General features: G+C 50.7%; 1 protein-coding gene across 5 annotated transcripts; it reads left to right on the forward strand.

Annotated features, from left to right (window-relative positions):
- The first annotated feature begins 7,029 nt into the window (after positions 1 to 7,029).
- LOC129017763 (galectin-9B) lies at positions 7,030 to 19,370 on the forward strand. 5 transcript variants are annotated; one of them, XM_054458494.2, is made up of 11 exons: positions 7,030 to 7,139; positions 8,282 to 8,373; positions 10,352 to 10,553; positions 12,074 to 12,184; positions 13,364 to 13,459; positions 15,154 to 15,189; positions 15,695 to 15,745; positions 16,375 to 16,419; positions 16,882 to 16,970; positions 17,122 to 17,284; positions 18,648 to 19,370. In XM_054458494.2, the coding sequence occupies exons 1-11, from the start codon at positions 7,101 to 7,103 to the stop codon at positions 18,792 to 18,794; spliced, it is 1,071 nt and encodes a 356-aa protein (XP_054314469.2). In that variant the 5' UTR covers positions 7,030 to 7,100; the 3' UTR covers positions 18,795 to 19,370. The 5 variants fall into 5 exon arrangements, with proteins under 5 accessions (XP_054314469.2, XP_054314470.2, XP_054314471.2 ...); XM_054458495.2 differs by having other exon boundaries at positions 16,378 to 16,419; XM_054458496.2 differs by lacking the exon at positions 13,364 to 13,459 and having other exon boundaries at positions 7,055 to 7,139; positions 18,648 to 19,302.
- The last annotated feature ends 856 nt before the right edge of the window (positions 19,371 to 20,226 follow it).

The following is a 20,226-nucleotide window of genomic DNA, read 5'->3' on the forward strand; positions in this document are numbered from 1 at the left end:
AGTTTAACTGTCTTGGAAGCCTCCTGCCTCAGCCTCCCAAAGTGCTTGGAATACAGGTGGAAGCCACTGCACCCATCCAGCTATGGTTCTTTGGTAGTGTACAAGATTGTACACTACCAATGTATCTGATTTTCAATTTTGCTTGAGATGTGGTGCAAGTGGTGTCAGCCTGCTGATAAGTTAATGTTGTCAGGATGAATCTTCTACAGAAATAATTGCTTTTTTCCCCAGTATTTAGTACTGAAAGATATGAATGGTAATATCTTTCTGGCTTAATATAAATTAAGCATGTTTTCTAGTTGTGCATGAATACTGGCTGGCAACTTAGTAAGTTTTGACAGTTGTTTAAATATGTAATGTTAAGCTTAGGTTTTAAAAAAGTAAAACTTATAAAGGAAAATAAAAAGAATCTCAGGATCCCCAAACTCCTTACGCCAAAGAGAAAGTTAAGCCTGGAGGTTGTGCCACACAACACTGCCATGCTTTTGCCAAGTGCAAAGCTGCTACTTCACAACCTTTTGTGAAAGCATGAAGCATTAGCCAGACCTCCACAGGATGCAAAAGGCCTCAGGCAGCTCCAGATGTTTGCCGCACAAATCAGTCACACTTAAATATTTTGCTGCCTCAAAAACTTTCAAGATGTATATCCGCCCATAAAATGAGGGCATGTTGATTGTAACTTTAGGTCTGCAGTCTAAATCTAGCTCCTAAAACCAACGTTGTTCCTTTCTACACAGATAATGTTGATTCCAAGCTTATCTTTCCAGGTGCAGAACAAAGCGAAGATGAGATTAATCATTCTTCCACCTACCCGGAGACACCTGCACAATTAATTCTTCCTTTACTCCCTTTCTTCCTTCAGAAGTTCACCTTATCTTATGTAAAATGCAGATCTCCTGGGCACTAACTAAAGTCTCACAAGAATATAACTATTCCCTGTCTCACTACCTACCTGCCCCTCATCCTACATGCCTTCCCCACAACCCCTTTTGTTTTTGAGATAGAGTTTTGCTCTTGTTGGCCAGGCTGGAGTGCAATGGCATGATCTTGCCTTACTGCAACTTCCGCCTCCCGGGTTCAAGTGATTCTCCTGCCTCAGCCTCCCAAGTAGCTGGGATTATAGGCATGCACCACCACACCCGTCTAATTTTGTATTTTTAGTAGAGATGCGGTTTCTTCATGTTGGTCAGGCTGGTCTCCAACTCCAGACCTCAGGTGATCTGCCTGCCTCAGCCTCCCAAAATGCTGCGATTACAGGCTTGAGCCACCGCTCCTGGCCATGCCTTCCCCTTTTTAAAGATATGTATAAATACTAAATCTCTTTAAAACCTCTTCAGAGAATCCATGCCACAGACTCTTTCTGTGCCTTGTGTATTTCCTGGGCACTTCCTCAAGCTTGGACTCAATAAACTTTGGCTGATGGAGACTTACCTCAGCCTGTCATTTTTTTTGTTTAACAAACTGATAAACTGCTGTTTATTATTTACTTTAAAAAAATATGAATGTGTTTGGCACATTCAAAAAAATTTAAGGACTGCTTTTGAAAGGCACTGTTGAAAAAATGAAAAGATAGTCACAGGCTGAGAGAAAATATTTGAAAATCAGATTTCTGATAAAATGCTTTCCTCTGTCAAGTCTTGTTAAATACCAACAAAAAAAAAAGAAAAAAAGAAAAGTACTCTCATCCAAAATACATAAATTACTCTCAAAACTAAATAACGAGAAAACCATCTCAGTTTATAAATGGGAAACATGTTGAAACAGACAATGCAAAAAAAGAAGAGACCCAGGCATAAATAACCAACTGAATAGATGTTCAACATCATCACTCTTTAAGGAAATACAAATTAAAACCATTAATGAGTCACCACTACACAGCTATTAGAATGTCTAAAATGAAAACATTTCACTCAGGCTTGAGAGGCTGATAATGAGGTTCTGCCTAAGTCCTGTCACCCAGAGTTATCCAATATACCTTAGGAATGCACCCTGAGACTGGGTAGTTTACAAAGAAAAGAGATTTATTTTGGTTCACAGTTCTAGAGGCTGGGAAGTCCAAGATTGGGCAGCTCATCTGGTCAGCTTCTGGTGAGGGCCTTTGACCTGTGTCCTAACATAGCAGAGAAGCAGAAGGGCAAGCAAGCATGTGCCAGAGAGAGAGAACAAAATAGGCTGACCTGCTTTATAACAACCTACTCTCAGGAGAGCTAATCCATTCTCTTGATAACTCACCCAGAGGAAGTCATTCATCCATCCTGATAACCCAGTCACCTCTTAAAGACCCTGCCTCCAAACACCATCATGTTGGCAAATAAATTTCAACATGAGTTTTGGTTGGCACAAACCACATTCAAATCATAGCACCTGTCAAGCAGAGAGACCAGCCTGTCCTGAACACCCTGAAGGAAGTGCCTAGGGTAAGGCCCTGTGGGGGACAGGGAACAGAATAAACCTGGCAGTGGTAGATTCTCAGTCTGGTTCATAGAGACCATCATACTTACATTTAAAAAAAACTTTTTTTTTTTGAGACGAAGTCTCGCTCTTGTTGCCCAGGCTGGAGTGCAATGGCATGATCTCGGTTCACTGCAACCTCTGCCTCCTGGGTTCAAACAATTCTCTTGCCTCAGCCTCCTGAGTAGCTGGGATTACACGTACCTACTACCACGCCCGGCTAATTTTTGTTCTTTTAGTAGAGACTGGGTTTCACCATGTTGGTCAGGCTGGTCTCGAACTCCTGACCTCAGGTGATCCTCCCACCTCCGCCTCCCAAAGTGCTGGAATTACAGGCATGAGCCACCGTGCCCGGCCACATTTTTAAAAATTTTAATTGCAGGCAGGTGCAGTGGTTCATGCCTGTAAATCCCAGCATTTTGGGATGCCAAGGTGGGCAGATTCACTTGAGCTCAGGAGTTTGAGATGAACTTGGGCAAGAGGGCGAAACCCTGTCTCCACCAAAAGTACCAAACATTAGCCGAACATGGTGGCATAAGCCTGTGGTCACAGCTACTCAGGAGGCTGAGGTGGGAGGATGGTTTGAGCCCGAGGGTGGTGAGAAGGTGTGGGGGTGGCACAGAGGTTGCAGTGAGCTGAGATCACACCACTACACTCCAGCCTGGGTGACAGAGTTAGACCCCATCTAAAAAAAAAAATTTAATTGTGGTAAAACACATAATATAAAATGTACCATATTAACCAGTTTTAGGTATACAGTTCAGTGGTATTAAGAACATTCATGCTGTTATACAATTATCACTTCCATCCATCCGCAAAACTCTTTTCATCTTGTAAAACCAGAACTCTATGCCTATTAAATGATAAGTCTTCATTCACCCCTCCTACCAGCCCCTAACCACCATTCTACTTTCTTTTGTTGATTCTGGCCACTCTAGGTATCTCAGACAAGTGAAATCATACAGTGCTTTTTCTTTTTTTTTTTTTTTGAGACAGAGTCTCACTTTGTTGCCCAGGCTGGAGTGCAGTGGTGTAACCTCAGCTCACTGCAACCTCCGCCTCCCAGGTTCAAGCGGTTCTCCTGCCTCAGCCTCCCGAGTAGCTGGGACTATAGGCACTCATCACCACGCCCGGCAACTTTTTGTATTTTTAATAGAGACAGGGTTTCACCATGTTGGCCAGGCTGGTCTTGAACTCCTGACCTCAGGTGATTTTCCCACCTTGGCCTCCCAAAGTGCTGGGATTACAGGTGTGAGCCACCGCACCCAGCCCACAGTGCTTGTTCTTTTATGACTGTTTTATTTCACTTAACGTTCTCAAGGACCATCCATGTTGTGGCATGTGCCAGAATTTCCTTCCTTTTTAGGGCTGAATTGTATGTCTGGCCTACATTTTGTTGACCACTCATCCGTTGATGGACACATGTCGCTTTCACCTCTTGGCTTTTGTGAATGATGCTGCTACAAACATGGGTGTTCGCATGTCTCTTTGAGTTCCTGCTTTTGGTTATTTGGGGGATATACCCAGAAGTGGAATTGCTGGATCATATAGTAATTCTATGATGATGTTTTTGAGGAACAGCCACGCTGTTTTCACAGGGTTCCAGTTTACTCACATTCTAGCCAACAGTTGTTATTTTCTGGATTTTTTTTTAATCATGGGCATCCTAATGAGTGTGAGGTGGCAGACTCCCTCAGTCTATAGGGCAGAGAACAGAGAGCCTCTGAGAAGGGTCTGCGACTTTGAATACTAGAGCTCTGAGCAGGAACATTCCCGAGGGCTGCTTCTAGTCTCCTGAAGACCAGAGCTAACCACTGGGAATGGATTGTGGTGACTGAAGGGTGCTGAAGTTAGAACTCTCAGTGGCCTGGCACTGTGCCTCAAAGTGCCTCCCTACTGTGTTGATTAGTCTAAAAACATGTCAGCCTTTGGGTATGACTGGGGTCCCTCCAGACAGAGTGTGGAGCAGAGGGCCCTCCTTTATGGGCTGGACTCACCAGTGAAGCTGCTTACCTGTAACTCACCTCCAAGGCTCAAGGTGATGCTAAGGTGCTAAATTGCTGGAACTCTTAGCTGTGCCTGTGTCTCCTTGGGCTCTGGGAGATTTTTTCTTTTAGCAGTATTTTATGGAGATATTGTCTAGGTAGAGTAAAATGTACAGATCCTGGTTTTCTGTTTGAGTTTTGTTTTGTTTTGAGACAGGGTCTTGCTCTGTCACTCAACTTGCAGTGCAGCGGCGCAATCATAGCTCATTGTGGCCTCAGACTCCCAGGCTCAAGCAATCCTCCTGCCTCAGCCTCCCTGTAGCTGGGACTACAGGCATGCACCACCATGCCTCACTAATTTTTTTGATTTTTAGTACACAGAAGGTCTTGCTATACTGCCCAGGCTGGTCTAAAACTCCCGGACTCAAGCAATCCTCCTGCCTCAGTCTCCCAAAGTGCTGAATTACAGGTGTCAGATGCTGCACCCAGCCTCAGCCTGTTGTTAATGGATGTAAACACCTGTGGGACCACCACCCAGAACCAGATCCAGAACATTTCCAGCCTCTCGAAGACTCCTTCGTGCCCCTCCCAGTCAGTGACTCCCAAGGGTAACGCCATTCTGGCCTGTTGTTCAACTTGACTCGAATGGAATTCTCACAGCATGTGTCTGGATCTGGCTTCTTCTGCTCCGTTGCAAGGCTCATTGACGTTTCCTGTGGCCTAGCTCCTTTTTATTGCTGAGGGCCACTCTGTAGTGTGAAAACCACAATTCATTTCTCCGTTCTCCTGTTGGTGACCATTTGCATTGTTACCAGCCTGGGGCTAGGACGAGTAAAGCTTTTAAAAACAGACAAATATGTTTTCCTTTCTCTTGGGTAATTTTTTAGAAGTAGAAAAGCCAGAACATAGAAGTAGATATTTGACTGTATTACAACTCACCAAGCAGTTTTTCTTTCTTTTTATTTTTTTTTTATTTTTTGAGACAGAGTCTTGCTCTATTACCTAGGCTGGAGTGCAGTGGCGTGATGAGGGTTCACTGCAGCCTTGGCCTCCTGGGCTCAAGTAAGCCTCCCACCTCAGCCTCCCACATAGCTGGGATCACAGGTGTGCCCCACCACACCTGGCTAATTTGCCTTTTAAATTATATGTAGAGACAGGGTCTTCCTGTCTTAGCCAGGCTGGTCTCAACCTCTTGGACTCAAGTGATCCTCCCACTTCAGCCTCCCAAAGGGCTGGGATTACAGGCATGAGCCACCACGCCCTGCCCATTTTTCTAAGTTGGATTATTTTACACTCAAGTCTGCTATGAATGATAGTTCCAGTTGTTCCATATCCCAATCAATTGGTGATTGCCTACAAATGATGTGACGTAATGAAAATGTTCCTGGTGTTCGAGAGGATTGCAAAGAATTTCCCTTCCTTTCTCTCCTTTCTGCCTCCCCTGTACTATCTACTCCTTAACTTGGTCAAATTCTACTTGACCCAGAACATAATGGGATAGAGAGTGCAGACGACACACACAGCCTCAGTCTATGGGAGCATCGCAAAGGAATTCGTCTGCAAATTCTAGCGCATCTAGGCAGAGCACAGGAAGGAAGAGAGGTGCAGACTCACGTATGGCCCTGGGGCACCTGCCATCCCCTCGAGCCTGTATGGTCCTTACCCACCCATCCCCAGCTTGAGTTCTGGGCCTTCTCACCAGCACATAGTTGGGACCTGGTCAACTTCAGGTAAATTTAGTTCATGGCTCCCTCTCCCCTCTGCAGCCTATCCTGTTATTCTCTGTTTCAGCCAATTATTTCCCCTAACTAGGTGCTGAAGCCAATTAAAGGCAGTTCATGCCATATGTTCCTTCCCACCCCCATGTCACTTGAAATGTTCTATTATGTCCAAGACTTCTCTCCCCATCCTAAAGCTCAGAAAATAAGGCTAGAGAAGAGAAGGAGAAGAGAAGAAAGAGAGATTCACTGAGAGGGAGGATCAGAAACTCCTGGGCACCCCATACTCTAGAATAAAAATCTTCATTATGGTGTTTTTCATGCAAAATATTCTCTTCTACATAATCATGTTTTTACATGAACAGTAGAAATTTAAAGAGGAGAAATACTTTTTGACGAGTCTGAGAATCTTCATATAGCTCAGGCTGCCACGAATTAGCTGTGTGACCTGGGGCATGTCCCTTAGACTCTGAGCCTCAGCTTCTCTATATGTAAAATGGGTTGAAGCCACCCTTCCCCACAAGCACCCTGTGCACAGGCAATGCCCAGCCCCATTATTTTCCAGAACCCACGGCCAAGCATGCTTAGGACACACAGCCACATACTTCTGGGCAGTGTCATCTGGCAACTCACTGTCATGTCAGTGTGGTCAAGCACTGTAGACCTCTATGAACCAAATATGCTTCAGGCTCGGGTTGAGCACAGGAGAGGGAGGAGGGAAAGGTCACTGGGGCTGGGAGTGCCTATTTCCCTCTATGAGTGTCACCCCAGTTCACCCAGCACCCTACCTTTCTCTCTCTGGACCCACTTCCTCTTGCTGCCGGCTCCTCCCCATTGAATAACAACCAAGTTGCTTTGGTTTCTATTTCTTTGTTAAGTCATTCCATCCGCAAAGGACTCCCTGGCAGGTGTGAGAGGCTGCGGTGGCCCCAGAGGTGGTGGAGAGATGGCCTTCAGCGGTTCCCAGGCTCCCTATCTGAGTCCAGTGAGTTCTGGGACCGTGGGCACAAGGCTGCCTCAGCCAGGGGGACACAGTTCTGGGGCTCTGAGGAAGCAACTCCTGGGTGGCAGGAGATAGGGGTGGGGGCATCCCAAAGAGAACACAAACAGGGCAGAAATGTCAGTGAGGGTCATCCTGGCACACCTGTGCCATGCTGAGCTGTCCTCACTCATGCCTGGAGGGATGCTCCTCCCACAGTCTCTTCTACCACAGGCTTTTTCTCACAAAATCATCAATCACATGCAGTAGGAGAAACACCTTCCTATTTTACAGATGAGGAAACTGAGGCAAAGAGAGGTGAAATAGGCTTCCCAAGGCCACTCAGGTCAGGAGCAGCAGAGTTAGGATTCACACCTGGAGTCGGCCTGACTCCAAAATGATGCATGCCTCACCATGGCCCTTAGCTCCTTTAAAGAGGCCCGGAAGAGAGAATTTGACAAAGTGGTTGCCCATGGGGCCTGGGATGGGTGGGGAAACTACGCTAGGGCTCGGGGCTGCAGAGGGCATCTGGGAAGAGGCTCTGCTGAAGGTGGTCAGGAGGGCAAAGGTCACGGTGGCCATTGTTATATGGTGGTGGTGGGGAGAGGGGCATGCCTTCTTCTTGACCCTCTCTGGTGACCCTCTCGGTGGAACCTGCAGACCCTTGATGGGTCCCTTTGTTCCCTTGGGCCTCCTGAGTCCCCAGCCAGGGCCCTGGGCACTTTGCTGGGAGCTTGGCATGGGGTCCAGCAGCCCCCATTGCTACCTAGTTCCTTACCAGCCCAGGGCGTCTGCCTGCTACTTCCCTGCCTGGAAGGAAGGCCTTCCATCTCCGCCTGGAGCTTTCCTGATGCAGCTTCCACTGCCTCTCAGACTCTTACACAAGCTCAGCTCCCTGTTGCGTCCTGTCGGGGCCAGGCTTCTCCTTATCACAAGCTTAGACTGTCTGAGTAACTAATTGGATTTGTGTCTGCCTCCACACAGGACCCTAAGACCCGTGGGGCTGCGACTCCGTCTGTCCTGGTCACAGCTGCACCCTAGCCCCTCGCATGGTGCTGTCACACCCAGGCTGGCCACTGACTAGCCCTGGAGGGGAGCAAACGGGAGGCTGGCCACCTGACTGACGGCCCCACATCTTTTCCCTGCAGGTCGTCCCCTTTTCTGGGACTATCCAAGGGGGTCTCCAGGACGGATTTCAGATCACTGTCAATGGGGCCGTTCTCAGCTCCAGTGGAACCAGGTGTGTGTGCATATGGATGGAAACGTTTCACTCCAATCTCGTCCCTTAGTAAAGCCACTGTGCCTGCGAGCCTGAGTTACTTCAAACAACAACATCCAAGCTCACGTGCCTGGCTCAGGGGAGACCCAATGCGTCCCTAACCCATTCCACAGGACAGCACTCCACAGGCACAACCTGCGCCCAGGGATGCCATTAACCTGGACTCCAGGATGAATGGGGCCCTAGGAGCTGATGGTCTAAGGAGGGAGTGGGATGGTCAGAGTTGGACGATTATGTTCTGGGTTGAACCTTGCACACTGTGACTAGGAGTTTCAAAAATCAAACTTCCTCTATTTCCCTAACTGCTCTCATCCACTCTGAAGCTCTCCTTCTGCTGACATGAAAATATTGAAAATTGACATCCGAAGTAATTTGGTCTCTTTTGGTTTCAAGGCCTTTTCTGGAAACTACTAAGTCAATTCAAAATACTAACATTGTATCAGGGCTGTTTCGCACCCCCTCCTCCCTCCCAAGGTGGGCTGTCTGGGAACAGAGAGGAGCTCACGTGGCTTGTCAGTGGCAGGGCGGGCCCCCGACCTTCACGCAGGCCTGGCTGACCCCTGCCGAGGCACCCTGACTGGGTGGCACAGAGGTGAGCAGCTCTCTCCTGGTTTAGTGAGGGACCACGGGTGGCTGCCTGCTGAAGTCTGCGGGGCCCACAGAAGAGCCTCTGGACTCACGGCTCTCTCTCGGAAGCCTCTCTGCCTCAGTCCCAGCGGACCTCTCTCAAGACCTTCTGGGCCTCGTAGATCCCAGCTCAACCTCAGCTCGGCCACCTAGATTCTTGATGACCTCCTCCGCCATTGCCATCCTGCTGTGGAACTTCTCTGAGAGCCTGCAGTGCCCCCAGGAGATGCCAAGGGCAGGGAGGCCCTGATCCCCCTGAACCCTCCAACCAGGGGAATCAGGACCATGCCTCTCATCTTCCACCCCTTCCTCTCTCCCTCTCCCTCTGCTTCCCCCACCTCCCAGCACCAGGAGGGCTTCCCACTCCCATCCTGTTGCATAGAGACAGATCCTACCTCAGAGGGCCCTCTCCTCTCAGGAGCTTTCTGTCTCTCCCTTCCTTGGGGCAGGAATTTCCAAAGGACCACAGGAATGAAGCTGAAGGACTCCAAAGGAAAAAATACATGCAGTGATATTTCAAATGCAATCTTCTCCATTTATTCATTTAACTAATTTATTTTTTTCTTTAGAGACAGGGACTTTTTTCTTTCACTCAGGCTGGAGTGCAGTGGTACGATCATAGCTCACTGCAGCCTCGACTTCCTGGGCTCAAGGGATCCTCCCATCTTATCCCCCAGAGCAGCTGGGACTATACACATGCATCATGATGTCTAGCTAATTAAATATATATATATATATATATATATTTTTTTTTTTTTTTAAGTAGAGATGAGATCTCACTCTGTTGCTCAGGCTGGTCTTCAACTCCTGGGCTCAAGTGATCCACCCACCTTGGTGTCCCAAAATGCTGTGATTACAGGCGTGAGGCACTGTGCCCGGCCCCGATTTCACATGCTCTTTACATTTGTTCTCTTTTTTCCCACTTAATCAGGCATGCACTGGCCTCCAACAAGTGTCCACTGGCACAGAAGGCTCTCTCTTCTAGGTGTGCTTAACAACTTCCATCTTTGGTACCGACTGGTAATCACTTTCCAAGACCTATGCTTCTTGTTTGCTAATGCCAGCACTTTCCCTTAGCCATTTTCTACTTATTTTTAGAAAATCATGCTGTAAAGGCAAAATGCAATAATTACACAAAAACACATTGGATCCAAATTAGAGAAACAAAAAGGATGCCAACCAAGCAGTCTCTGCCATGCGGGTTGTATGCAAGATCCCAGACAAACACAGGGCAGAGGCGCCGAGGCCCTCCTGTGTCTGTCACTGGCAATAATCCATGCCACAGAAGACTATTTGCTTTCCCTGGACCTAGGTTTGCTGTGGACTTTCAGACTGGCTTCAGTGGAAACGACATTGCCTTCCACTTCAACCCTCGGTTTGAAGACGGAGGGTATGTGGTGTGCAACACGAGGCAGAAAGGAAGATGGGGGCCCGAGGAGAGGAAGATGCACATGCCCTTCCAGAAGGGGATGCCCTTTGACCTCTGCTTCCTGGTGCAGAGCTCAGATTTCAAGGTGAGCAGGAATCCCCTCCCCACCTTTCGCCCACAGGACTCCCAGCCCTATCAGGTGAATGTGAATGGCCTTTTAAGTAATCACTTTAATTGACATTCAGCCAGAGTGACACCACCATACAGATAACATGACCATTTCCTTGTAAGGGTGTTACCCATGGCTGTATGGTCTCCTTACGCACCTTCACCTGAATCTACAGGTGTGCCTCCTGCTTCTTTTACTCTGAAAATAAGAACTAGAGGAGTCATCACGTTGCTGTTAGGTGTTGTGTGTCTTTGAATTTCAAGCTCATTCCATTCCTCTGCTATCACCATACCTCCTCTCCAGGTCCCTGGTAACATTTATTTTTCAGCGACATTGTTCTAGCCTTTATCCAGAGTCTATTACGGTTATAGTTCTGTAAGCACATTGCAAATTACCTTTGCAAACACAGTAGGTATCTGGGCTTGAGAAGCCGGTGGGTAAGTCAGTCTGAGTATGCTTATCTGAGATAAGAATGTTCCCATCCACTCAGTATGCAACCCGAGGTCACCTCTCCTCTGCTCCCCGTGAGCATTTTATGCATATTTAAATAATACCCCTGCAGTCATAAAAAGGAATGAGATCATGTCCTTTGCAGGAACATGGATGGAACTGGAAGCTGTTGCAGGAGTAGAAAACCAAACACCGCATGTTCTCACTTATAAGTAGGAGCTGAACGATGAGAACACATGGACACAAGGCGGGGAAACAACACACACTGGGGCCTGGTCAGGGAGGGAGAGCATCAGGAAGATCAGCTAATGGATGCTGGGCTTGATACCAAGGTGAAGGGTTGGTCTGTGCAGCAAAACACCGTGGCCCACGTTTACCTAGTTACCAAACCTGCACATCCTATACTCATACCCTGGAACTTAAAATAAAAGTTGAAGGGGCTGGGCATGGCAGCTCACCCCTATAATCCAAGCACTTTGGGAGGCTGAGGAGGACGGATCGCTTGAGGTCAGGAGTTCAAGACCTGCCTGACCAACATGGTGAAATCCCGTCTCTACTAAAATTACAAAAATTAGCTGGGTGTGGTGGTGGGTGCCTGTAATCCCAGCTACTCTGGAGGCTGAGGCAGGAGAATCGCTTGAACCACTGCACTCCAGCCTGGGTGACAGAGTGACACTCTATCTCAAAAAAAAAAAAAAAAAAAAAGTTGAAGGAAAAATAAATAATAAATAAATGAAACCCCAGGAAATTCAGTTTGGTTCCTGAGCCTGGGCTCTTTCTGGAACAATATGGCCTCCTAACCAGGGCGGAAATCGAGGAGTGAGAAGAAAGGGGCAGGAAATAACCAGAAGAACGGAAAGCCCGACTGGAGCCCAGTAGAGACTCGGGTTGATGCACTTCGGGCCACACACACGTCCCTGTAACTGGCCCCACACTGAAGACCAGACTCAGGTCTTCATTTTCTAGAAGGAGGGACCAGGAGCTCAGGGGTGGTCCCCATCCCAGCCTGGGGCGCCTCCCCCGGAACACGTGCTCTCCTCTGGCAGGTGATGGTGAACGGGAGCCTCTTCGTGCAGTACTTCCATCGCGTGCCCTTCCACCGTGTGGACACCATCTCTGTCAATGGCTCTGTGCAGCTGTCCTACATCAGCTTCCAGGTCAGACTGTCCACCTGGCACCGGTCCCAGGGGCTGGGATGCAGGGCTCTGTGTAGCTGTGCCTAGGCCCTGCTGGGTGGATCCAAGCCAATCTCCTACCCAGGTCACTCTGGAGATAACCTGCTTCCCTGTCCCAGTACCTGCCCGCCCCTTCTCCTCTGTCACTCTGCCCCTTCTCTGTGTCACTGTCTCTGTCCGGAACACCTGCCTTGGTCTCCCAGACTCCTCAGCTGCCCCTTTCTCTTCATCCCTCAATTTCCATCCTGGTAAGGAGGGCATATTGTTCTAGAAGAGCCCAGGCTCAAGAACCAAACTGAATCCAGTTCAAATTCCCAGCTCTGCCATTCATCATCTGTGGGATCTTAGACAAGCAACTTCGCCTCTCTCAGCCTTGGTTTCCTCATCTGTAGAATGAGCATGGTCACTTCCTGCCCCCCATGGGTGGCTGTGTGGTTCAGTGAGGAGACAGATATCAGAGGTCACACAATGGCGCCCCTGGGCCCACACCAGGGTCTGTTTGACCTCTGTGTTTTAAAAACTTTGAATGCGTTGCCAACATCTAAAAGGTCAGGAGACCCAGGTATGGTGGTGGAGGTCTACAGTCCTGGCTACTCAAGAGGCTGAGGCGGGAGAATCGCTTGAGCCCAGGAATTAGAGTTCTGCCTGGGCAACATAGCAAGACCCCATCTCTAAAATCTTTTTGTTTGAATAATAAAATAAAATAAATAAAACTAAAGAAGGTCAGGAGATACCAATACCACGTGAAAAATGGGAAGATTAGGGTATGCTGGGCCTACATTCCCACAGGGCACGGGCAGCTGGATGGGAGCTGCTGTTACCCTTTTGGCATTCGAGGGAGCTCCCTGAGATGAGCGAAGCGCACAGTAGGCCCTCAGCAAATCTGGGCTCCTCACCCTTTGGTCCTCATCTCTCATTCCCTCCTTCCCTGACTCTCTCCCCTGCGGGTGGAAGGGGAGGGAAGAGCTGGAAGGAGACTGTCCCCCTGCGCTGCTCACCGAAGCCTGGCCCTTCCCGCTCCCGCCTCCGTATGGCCCTAACCCCCTTGCTGCATCCCCCTGCCTGCCTGGTCTCTGCCTCCTGCCCCTGCATCTGCCTTTCGGCTTCTCCTTGGCTCTATTAATGCTTCTCCTCACTGGCCGGTGCCTTTTGTTTTAACAGAACCCCCGCGCAGTCCCCGTTCAGCCTGCCTTCTCCACGATGCCGTTCTCCCAGCCTGTCTGTTTCCCACCCAGGCCCAGGGGGCGCAGACGAAAAGTGAGTTCAACACAGAGGCCCTGAGTGGCTGAGCAGACAGCAGGAAGGACTGAGGGTTTGAGAGGCTGGCCCCAGCCAGCAGGCCACCAGGGCCTACAGGCCACATCTTGCCCGCTCAAGAGTTCCCTGTCTCTATCTGCTGGGCACCCAGAGCTGGGGACCTGGGAGTTGCCCTGGATTCTTCACTCCCCCTTCTTTATGTCTCTCCAAGGCACCAACATATCTCCCTCCCAAAGCCACCGATGTGGCCCAGGCCTCTGGGATTCCTCACCATGACTACAGGGGTCCAGTTCCCCATCCCCCACACCCAACCACTGCCACAGTGACCTTCTTATAAGCAAATCTGATCACACCCTCTCCCTGCTTAAAAATCGTAAAAGTCCCCAGCCCTTCAAATAAAGTCCAAATTCCCCAGCAGGGCATATGAATTCCTCCCCAGTCTGGCCCCAGTCCACCTCCCTGCCTCACCCCCAACCCACGAAGCTCACGCAGCCTCCACAGCTCACTCAAGGCCCTCTCAGGCCATTATGCTTTTGCATATGCTGTCCCTGGTCCCAGAAGCACCCTCTGCCAGCCTGCCCCCAGCACACGCTAATTGCCCTTCCATACTCTGCCTAAGTGTTGCTCCTCTGGGAGTCCTCCCTGCCCAGAATATTGTTGGATGCACCCCCCATTCCCCCACGGAGTCTGTACATATCTGTGCCATGCCAGTTCACAGCACTCCATTGTAACTGTTTGCATGTCTGTCCCTGTCACTCCACCCCCGTCTCCCTATGCCCATGAGGTCCCAGAGGGCTGGGACTGTGGCTTGTTCATTTGCATCGTGCCTGGCACTCACTAGGGACTCGATGAATGAATGAATGTGGAATGTGGTTCGCACAGCCAGGGAGAATGGGATACGAGCCAGGGCAAGAACAGTCTACTGGGTGGGGCAGGATCCACGACAAGGAGGTGAGCAGCCCTTCCTCTGGCCACTCAAGCAGTGGGGACTGGGAGGAGGGGTGCTTTGTCTACATAGCCTTTTTATGGCCCATCATGGTACAGACAGCGCACCTGCCTCCTGCCACGCTGACTTCAGGACTGGTGGAGCCCCAGGGAACATTTGCAGGGCAGCCAAACTTTGGCCCTGGCCCTGGCGCTGGCCCTGTCCCTGAGGATGACAGAAAGTGTGCTGGATACAGTCAGACAGAACTGGCTGCCATTTTGGATTTGGTCCCTTCCACCTGGGCGAGCTTGGGCAAGTTGCTTAATCTTTCTGAGCCTCATTGCCTCACCAGGGACACAGGAGCTGAAGCTGCTTCCCTCTTTGGAAAGCACTGAAGCCCAGGACTCGGCCCACAGTAGGCCTTCAACAAATACCACTTCTCACCTTACGGGTGAAATATGGCACTGGAACTAATGCTCTTGGCTGTGGGAGCTACAGAAAGCAATGAGGTCTCTATCAAACCCAGCCTCCTCTCTCTCGAGAGGAACCAGTGGGGATACCCTACCCCTCAACCCCAAAGCCCTGTGCACCTGAGGGTAAAAATCTGGGTGCCACAGGCTCAGGAAGGCTTGCTTGGGAGCAAGAGGGAGGTGGGTGTGTCTGGGGAGGCATTTCTGAGCACAAGAGCCTCCCCGGAGTTCTGCCATCGTCTCTCCCCATTCTTTGGTGCCCGCGATAACCACCGTTCTGACTCTCCTCACCAATCCAGCCTCCCAGCGTGCGGCCTGCCAACCCGGCTCCCGTTGTAAGTCTCTTGCTTTCTTTTTGGATCCTCTTGATTTTGGCTCTTCTTCTGGGCTCATGGAGGATTCAGGGTCAGGCATTGGGCCTCTCCCATCGGGAGTGGGGAGGGCAGAGGCCAGGCCCTTGATCGTCTACCCGGCCTGGCGAGGTTGGTGGGTAAATGTGGTTGGCTGGCTGTGATGGAACAACCTGAGTTGCCACTCCATGGTCAGCCACGGAAGACCATACCCCACATTCACTTCTCTCACCTGCAAAGGGAGGCTAGGCTGAGAGACGTTTCCCTGAGAGGAAAGATGGGCCAGAGCCACCAGTGTCCCCATCTGTCTTCTCCAGGGTTCTAACCTTTGCCCCTCCCTCATCCCCTGGACCCGCCCTCCGTGGGGTCTGTGGGGCCACTGGGCTAGTTATGCCCCCTGGAGGGTGCCTGACGTGTGGCACCCTCTGGTGGGAACTGGGGTGGTCTTTACTTAGGAGAGCCTGGGTGAGACCTGGTTTCTTTCTTCCAGACCCAGACAGTCATCCACAAGGTGCAGAGTGCCTCTGGACAGATGTTCTCTGTAAGTCTTCAAGTTCTGGTCAGTTCACAGGTGCACAGTGCCCTTCTTCCCCAAGAACTAAACTCCCTAGAGCCCTAGAGTTGGGAAGAAAGCGGTTTAGCAAGGAGGGTGGGGACATCTGGGGCTGAGTCCTTGGCTCAGGTGACATGTGGTTAAAACTATCCTTGGGACAGCAGAGATTCTGGAAGAAGCAGGATTTATCCAGTGGTAGAAGAGGCAGGTTCCCTAGAGACCGGGAGGGAAACTGGTCCTTCTGTCACCAAGTGGGGAGTGCAGGCTCCAGCACCCGGATGTGAGGTTCCTGGCCCTGCCTCCTGGGTCCCTGGGATGTCACTACTGATCACAGGCTTAAGCTCTTCTCCTGCTGGTGCAAATCAGGTCGGGAGCTTAGCATTAGTGGGGCTGCCTGCGGAGGGGCTGAGGGGCAGGTGACCATGGTGGGGTCCGGGAACACGGCAGGAAGTTCCTGGAAGGCTAACGTGAAAAGGGAGGTGGACGGGAGAGTCCAAGGGCCAAAGGCTCATGAGGTCAGCCTCACAGTGGAGCCCCCTCTAGAATGCGTGGGTGCGTGTGGGGGAGTGCTGGCGCACACATGCGCTCTCCCACTGAATTTCCTGGTTTCTTTTCAGCAGACTCCCGCCATCCCACCTATGATGTACCCCCACCCTGCCTATGTAAGTGGTTTCTCAGGGAGGGCAGAGGTTCTGTTTGTGGTGGGCAGGCTGGGGGTGAAGGGCCACTGCGGGGGGATCCGCTGGCCTTGAAAAATTAAAAGCGAAGGGCTTTCAAAATGGTAAGCTGAAGGGCTTCAAAGCGTCCCAGCGAATTAGAAGACTGTGGAAAGGAGCTTTCAACCTTAAAACTGTCGTGTCAACGTGAGCACATTGCATGGCCCTCCCTTTTCACCCCACGAGTCTTTCTGTGTTTGGCCAAATTTCCTTTCATGACACTAATCTAAGCCCATTAATTTGAGGAGCACTGGAAAGTTTTCCTTTGGCTTTTATGGAACCAAGTAAAGATATCGTGGGCTTCTTCTCAGCTGGCAGCCTAAATTCATGGGAACTGGTACAATCTTCCCCTTCCGGGTGGCAGCTGCCCTGGCTGCCTCTGGCTGACCTGTCCCCTCCTTCTGACAGCTGATGCCTTTCATCACCACCATTCCAGGAGGGTTGTACCCATCCAAGTCCATCATCCTGTCAGGCACTGTCCTGCCCAGTGCTCAGAGGTAAGCCAAGGGCTCCAGTGACCTCCGGGAAGAGAGAGCCCTTCAAGGTCATTCCAACCATTCCCCTGGCTTTTGGCAGGCTGGGGATGATGGGGAGGAAATGGGGCTCAGAACTCAGTGGACAAAGGTCCAAGTAGGCTGCCCACCCCAGGTTCCACATCAACCTGTGCTCTGGGAGCCACATCGCCTTCCACATGAACCCCCGTTTTGATGAGAACGCTGTGGTCCGTAACACCCAGATCAACAACTCTTGGGGGTCTGAGGAGCGAAGTCTGCCCCAAAAAATGCCCTTCGTCCGAGGCCAGAGCTTCTCGGTAAGGCGCCGCAGTCTGGAGCTTGAAGAGGCTCCTATGGGTACACAGGGGGAGGGGGTAAAGGAGGTCTGGGGTACCTTGAACAGGATGGGAGCTGATGCCTCTGGGATGAGGGCCCAGAAGAAGAGAAGGTGGCCAAAAAATTATTATCATTATTATTAATAATTCTTACCATCCCGCATGAAGGAAGTGTTGGGATCTGCTTTTTCAGATGAGGAAAGAAACTCACAAGTGCAGGTTACTTGCTTGCGGTCACACAGTCAGTAAGTGTCAAATCAGACCCAAGAAGGAGGTGTTATTCATTTCTTCACTTACTCATTCAACGATTTCACTGTCGCCCGCTTTGTGCAGGAAGCACTCCACATTCTGGGAGCGCAGTTATGAAGCAGACAGATAGGGTCCTGCCTCCAGAGAGTTTACAATTTAGGTGGGGGAAGGAACAAGGAAACTAAAGCATGAACAGATTGTTGCAGATAAAGACAGTGCCACGCAGAAAGCAAAACAGAGCGATGAGATAGAGCGAGCCTGGGAGGGGCAGCTAGGGCCAACGTGCAGAGGCACGGGTGTGGCCTCTCCAGGAATAGCAGGCAGGCGTGCTCCGCCCTGACTACACATTCAAATCACCCAGAGAGCTCACAAAGAAAATATAGGTGCTGGGACCCCAGCCCAGGCCAATGAGGTGGTCAGCCTGGGCATTTGTATTTTAAAAATATGCCTTAAGTGATTACACTCTGCAATCAGAGTTGAAAATGACTGATGTAGGGCTTTGAAGCCATGGAGCCAGGGAGCAACATTCTTCGATTTGTGGACAGCTGTGTGACCTCGGGCAAGTGACTTAGCTACTCTGTGCTTCAGTTTCCTCATCTACAAAATGGAGCTAATAATCATATGAATCTCCTAGAGTTGTAAGAATGGAATGAGACAGTCTCTGTAGCATGCTTAGGACAGTGCCTGGCACATGGCATGTGTGACAGGACTGTTAGCTATTGTGAAGGGAAGGAGGTTTTAACATGTGTACCCTGACTGCCTGATGGAGAAGGCATTGGGGTGGAACAGACAAGTTAGGAGGCTGATGCTGCAGGAGCCCAGGTCTGGAGCAATTCTGTGTGCTGGGTCCGAGGGATACAGACGGCACAGGCCAGCGCTCCTGTCCCTGATGGGGCAGGAACAGTATTCTGGGCCAGAGAACAGTACAGGGGAAGGAGCACGCACAGCCTGTTGAGTGAAGAGCCGGTCGCTCGGTGGGGATAGAGTGCAGGTGAGGGGCTTATTAACAACTGAGGAGGGAGGGAGGGAGAGAGGAGGCTGCAGTGAGGGTGGAGGACTTCCCAAGTGTAGTGCAAACGGCATGATCTCTGCACAGGTGTGGATCTTGTGTGAAGCTCACTGCCTCAAGGTGGCCGTGGATGGTCAGCACGTGTTTGAATACTACCATCGCCTGAGGAACCTGCCCACCATCAACAAACTGGAAGTGGGTGGCGACGTCCAGCTGACCCACGTGCAGACATAGGCGGCTCCCTGGCCCTGGAGCCAGGGGTTGGGGTGTGGGGCAGTCTGGGTCTTATCATCATCCCCACTTCCCAGGCCCAGCCTTTCCACCCGTGCCTAGGATCTGGGCTTTAATGCAGAGGCCATGTCCTTGTCTGGTCCTGCTTCTGGCTACAGCCACCCTGGAACCGAGAAGGCAGCTGACCGGGATTGCCTTCCTCAGCCGCAGCAGCACCTGGGGCTCCAGCTGCTGGAATCCTACCATCCCAGAAGGCGGGCAGTCAGGGAGAGGGGAGAAGCAGGCAGTGAAGATGACGCCCCGTGCTCAGTCCCCTCCCATCTCCCACGCAGCTCCACCCCAGTCTCAAGCCACCAGCTATCTGCTCCTGGTGGGAGATGGCCTCCTCAGCCCCTCCTCTCTGACCTTTAACCTCACTCTCATCTTGCACCCTGCACCAACCCTTCACCCCTCCTGGAAAGCAGGCCTGATGGCTTCCCACTGGCCTCCACCAACTGACCAGAGTGTTCTCTTCAGGGTACTGGCTCCTTTCCCAGTGTCCTTAAAATAAAGAAATGAAAATGCTTGTTGGCTCATTCATGTGGGTTGACCGTGGCTTCTTTAATTCATTTGGAGACATTTTGGAATCTGCGGAATCGGGTGGAGGGGCTGCTGAGAGGAGTGGGACGGGAGAGCATGGACTCCCTTTGGGCAGGGGGTCCTGACCTCACACCTCCTAATTAAAAAAGGATTAATGGCCGGGTATGCTGGCTCATGCCTGTAATCCCAGCACTTTGGGAGGCTGAGGCAGGCGGATCACCTGAGGTTGGGAGCTCGTGACTCGCCTGACCAACATGAAGAAACCCCATATCTACTAAAAATACAAATTTAGCCAGGCATGGTGGTGCATGCCTGTAATCCCATCTACCTGGGAGGCTGAGGCAGGAGAATCCCTTGAACCTGGGAGGTGGAGGTTGCGGTGAGCTGAGATTGTGCCATTGCACTCCAGCCTGGGCAACAAGAGTGAAACTCCATCTCAAAAAAAACAAAAAACAAAAAACAAAAAAAATGAAAAACGAGCTGGGCATGGTGGTGGCGGCAGTGGGTACCTGTAGTCCCAGTTACTTGGGAGGCTGAGACACAAGAATCACTTTAACCCGGGAGGCAGAGGTTGCAGTGAGCCGAGACTGCCCCACTGCACTCCAGCCTGGGTGACAGAGCAAGGCTCTGTCAAAAAAAAACAAAAACAAAAAACAAAAAAGGAAGCCAATGCCTGGGCTCCTCTGGTGGCCACAGGGTCCAGAATTATCAGTGGTCTCAGGCCACACTTCACCAGGGCAGTGTGGAAGGGAAATGTGGGGTTGAAGCCCCCACACAGAGCTCCCACTGGGGCGTGTCTAGGGGAGCTATGAGAAGAGAGCCACTGTCCCACGAGGGTGTTGGAGAAAGCAGGCTG

Source organism: Pongo pygmaeus, chromosome 19 (genome assembly GCF_028885625.2).
Source record: "Pongo pygmaeus isolate AG05252 chromosome 19, NHGRI_mPonPyg2-v2.0_pri, whole genome shotgun sequence".
Lineage (NCBI taxonomy): Eukaryota > Metazoa > Chordata > Mammalia > Primates > Hominidae > Pongo > Pongo pygmaeus.

Excerpts from the sequence above, each read along its gene's own strand:
- LOC129017763 (XM_054458494.2), top strand. The coding sequence starts at position 7,101 with ATGGCCTTCAGCGGTTCCCAGGCTCCCTATCTGAGTCCA. Across the intron at positions 13,460-15,153 it reads CCAGGGGGCGCAGACGAAAA|CCTCCCAGCGTGCGGCCTGC; the intron begins GTGAGTTCAACA and ends TCACCAATCCAG. Across the intron at positions 17,285-18,647 it reads TCCGAGGCCAGAGCTTCTCG|GTGTGGATCTTGTGTGAAGC; the intron begins GTAAGGCGCCGC and ends ATCTCTGCACAG.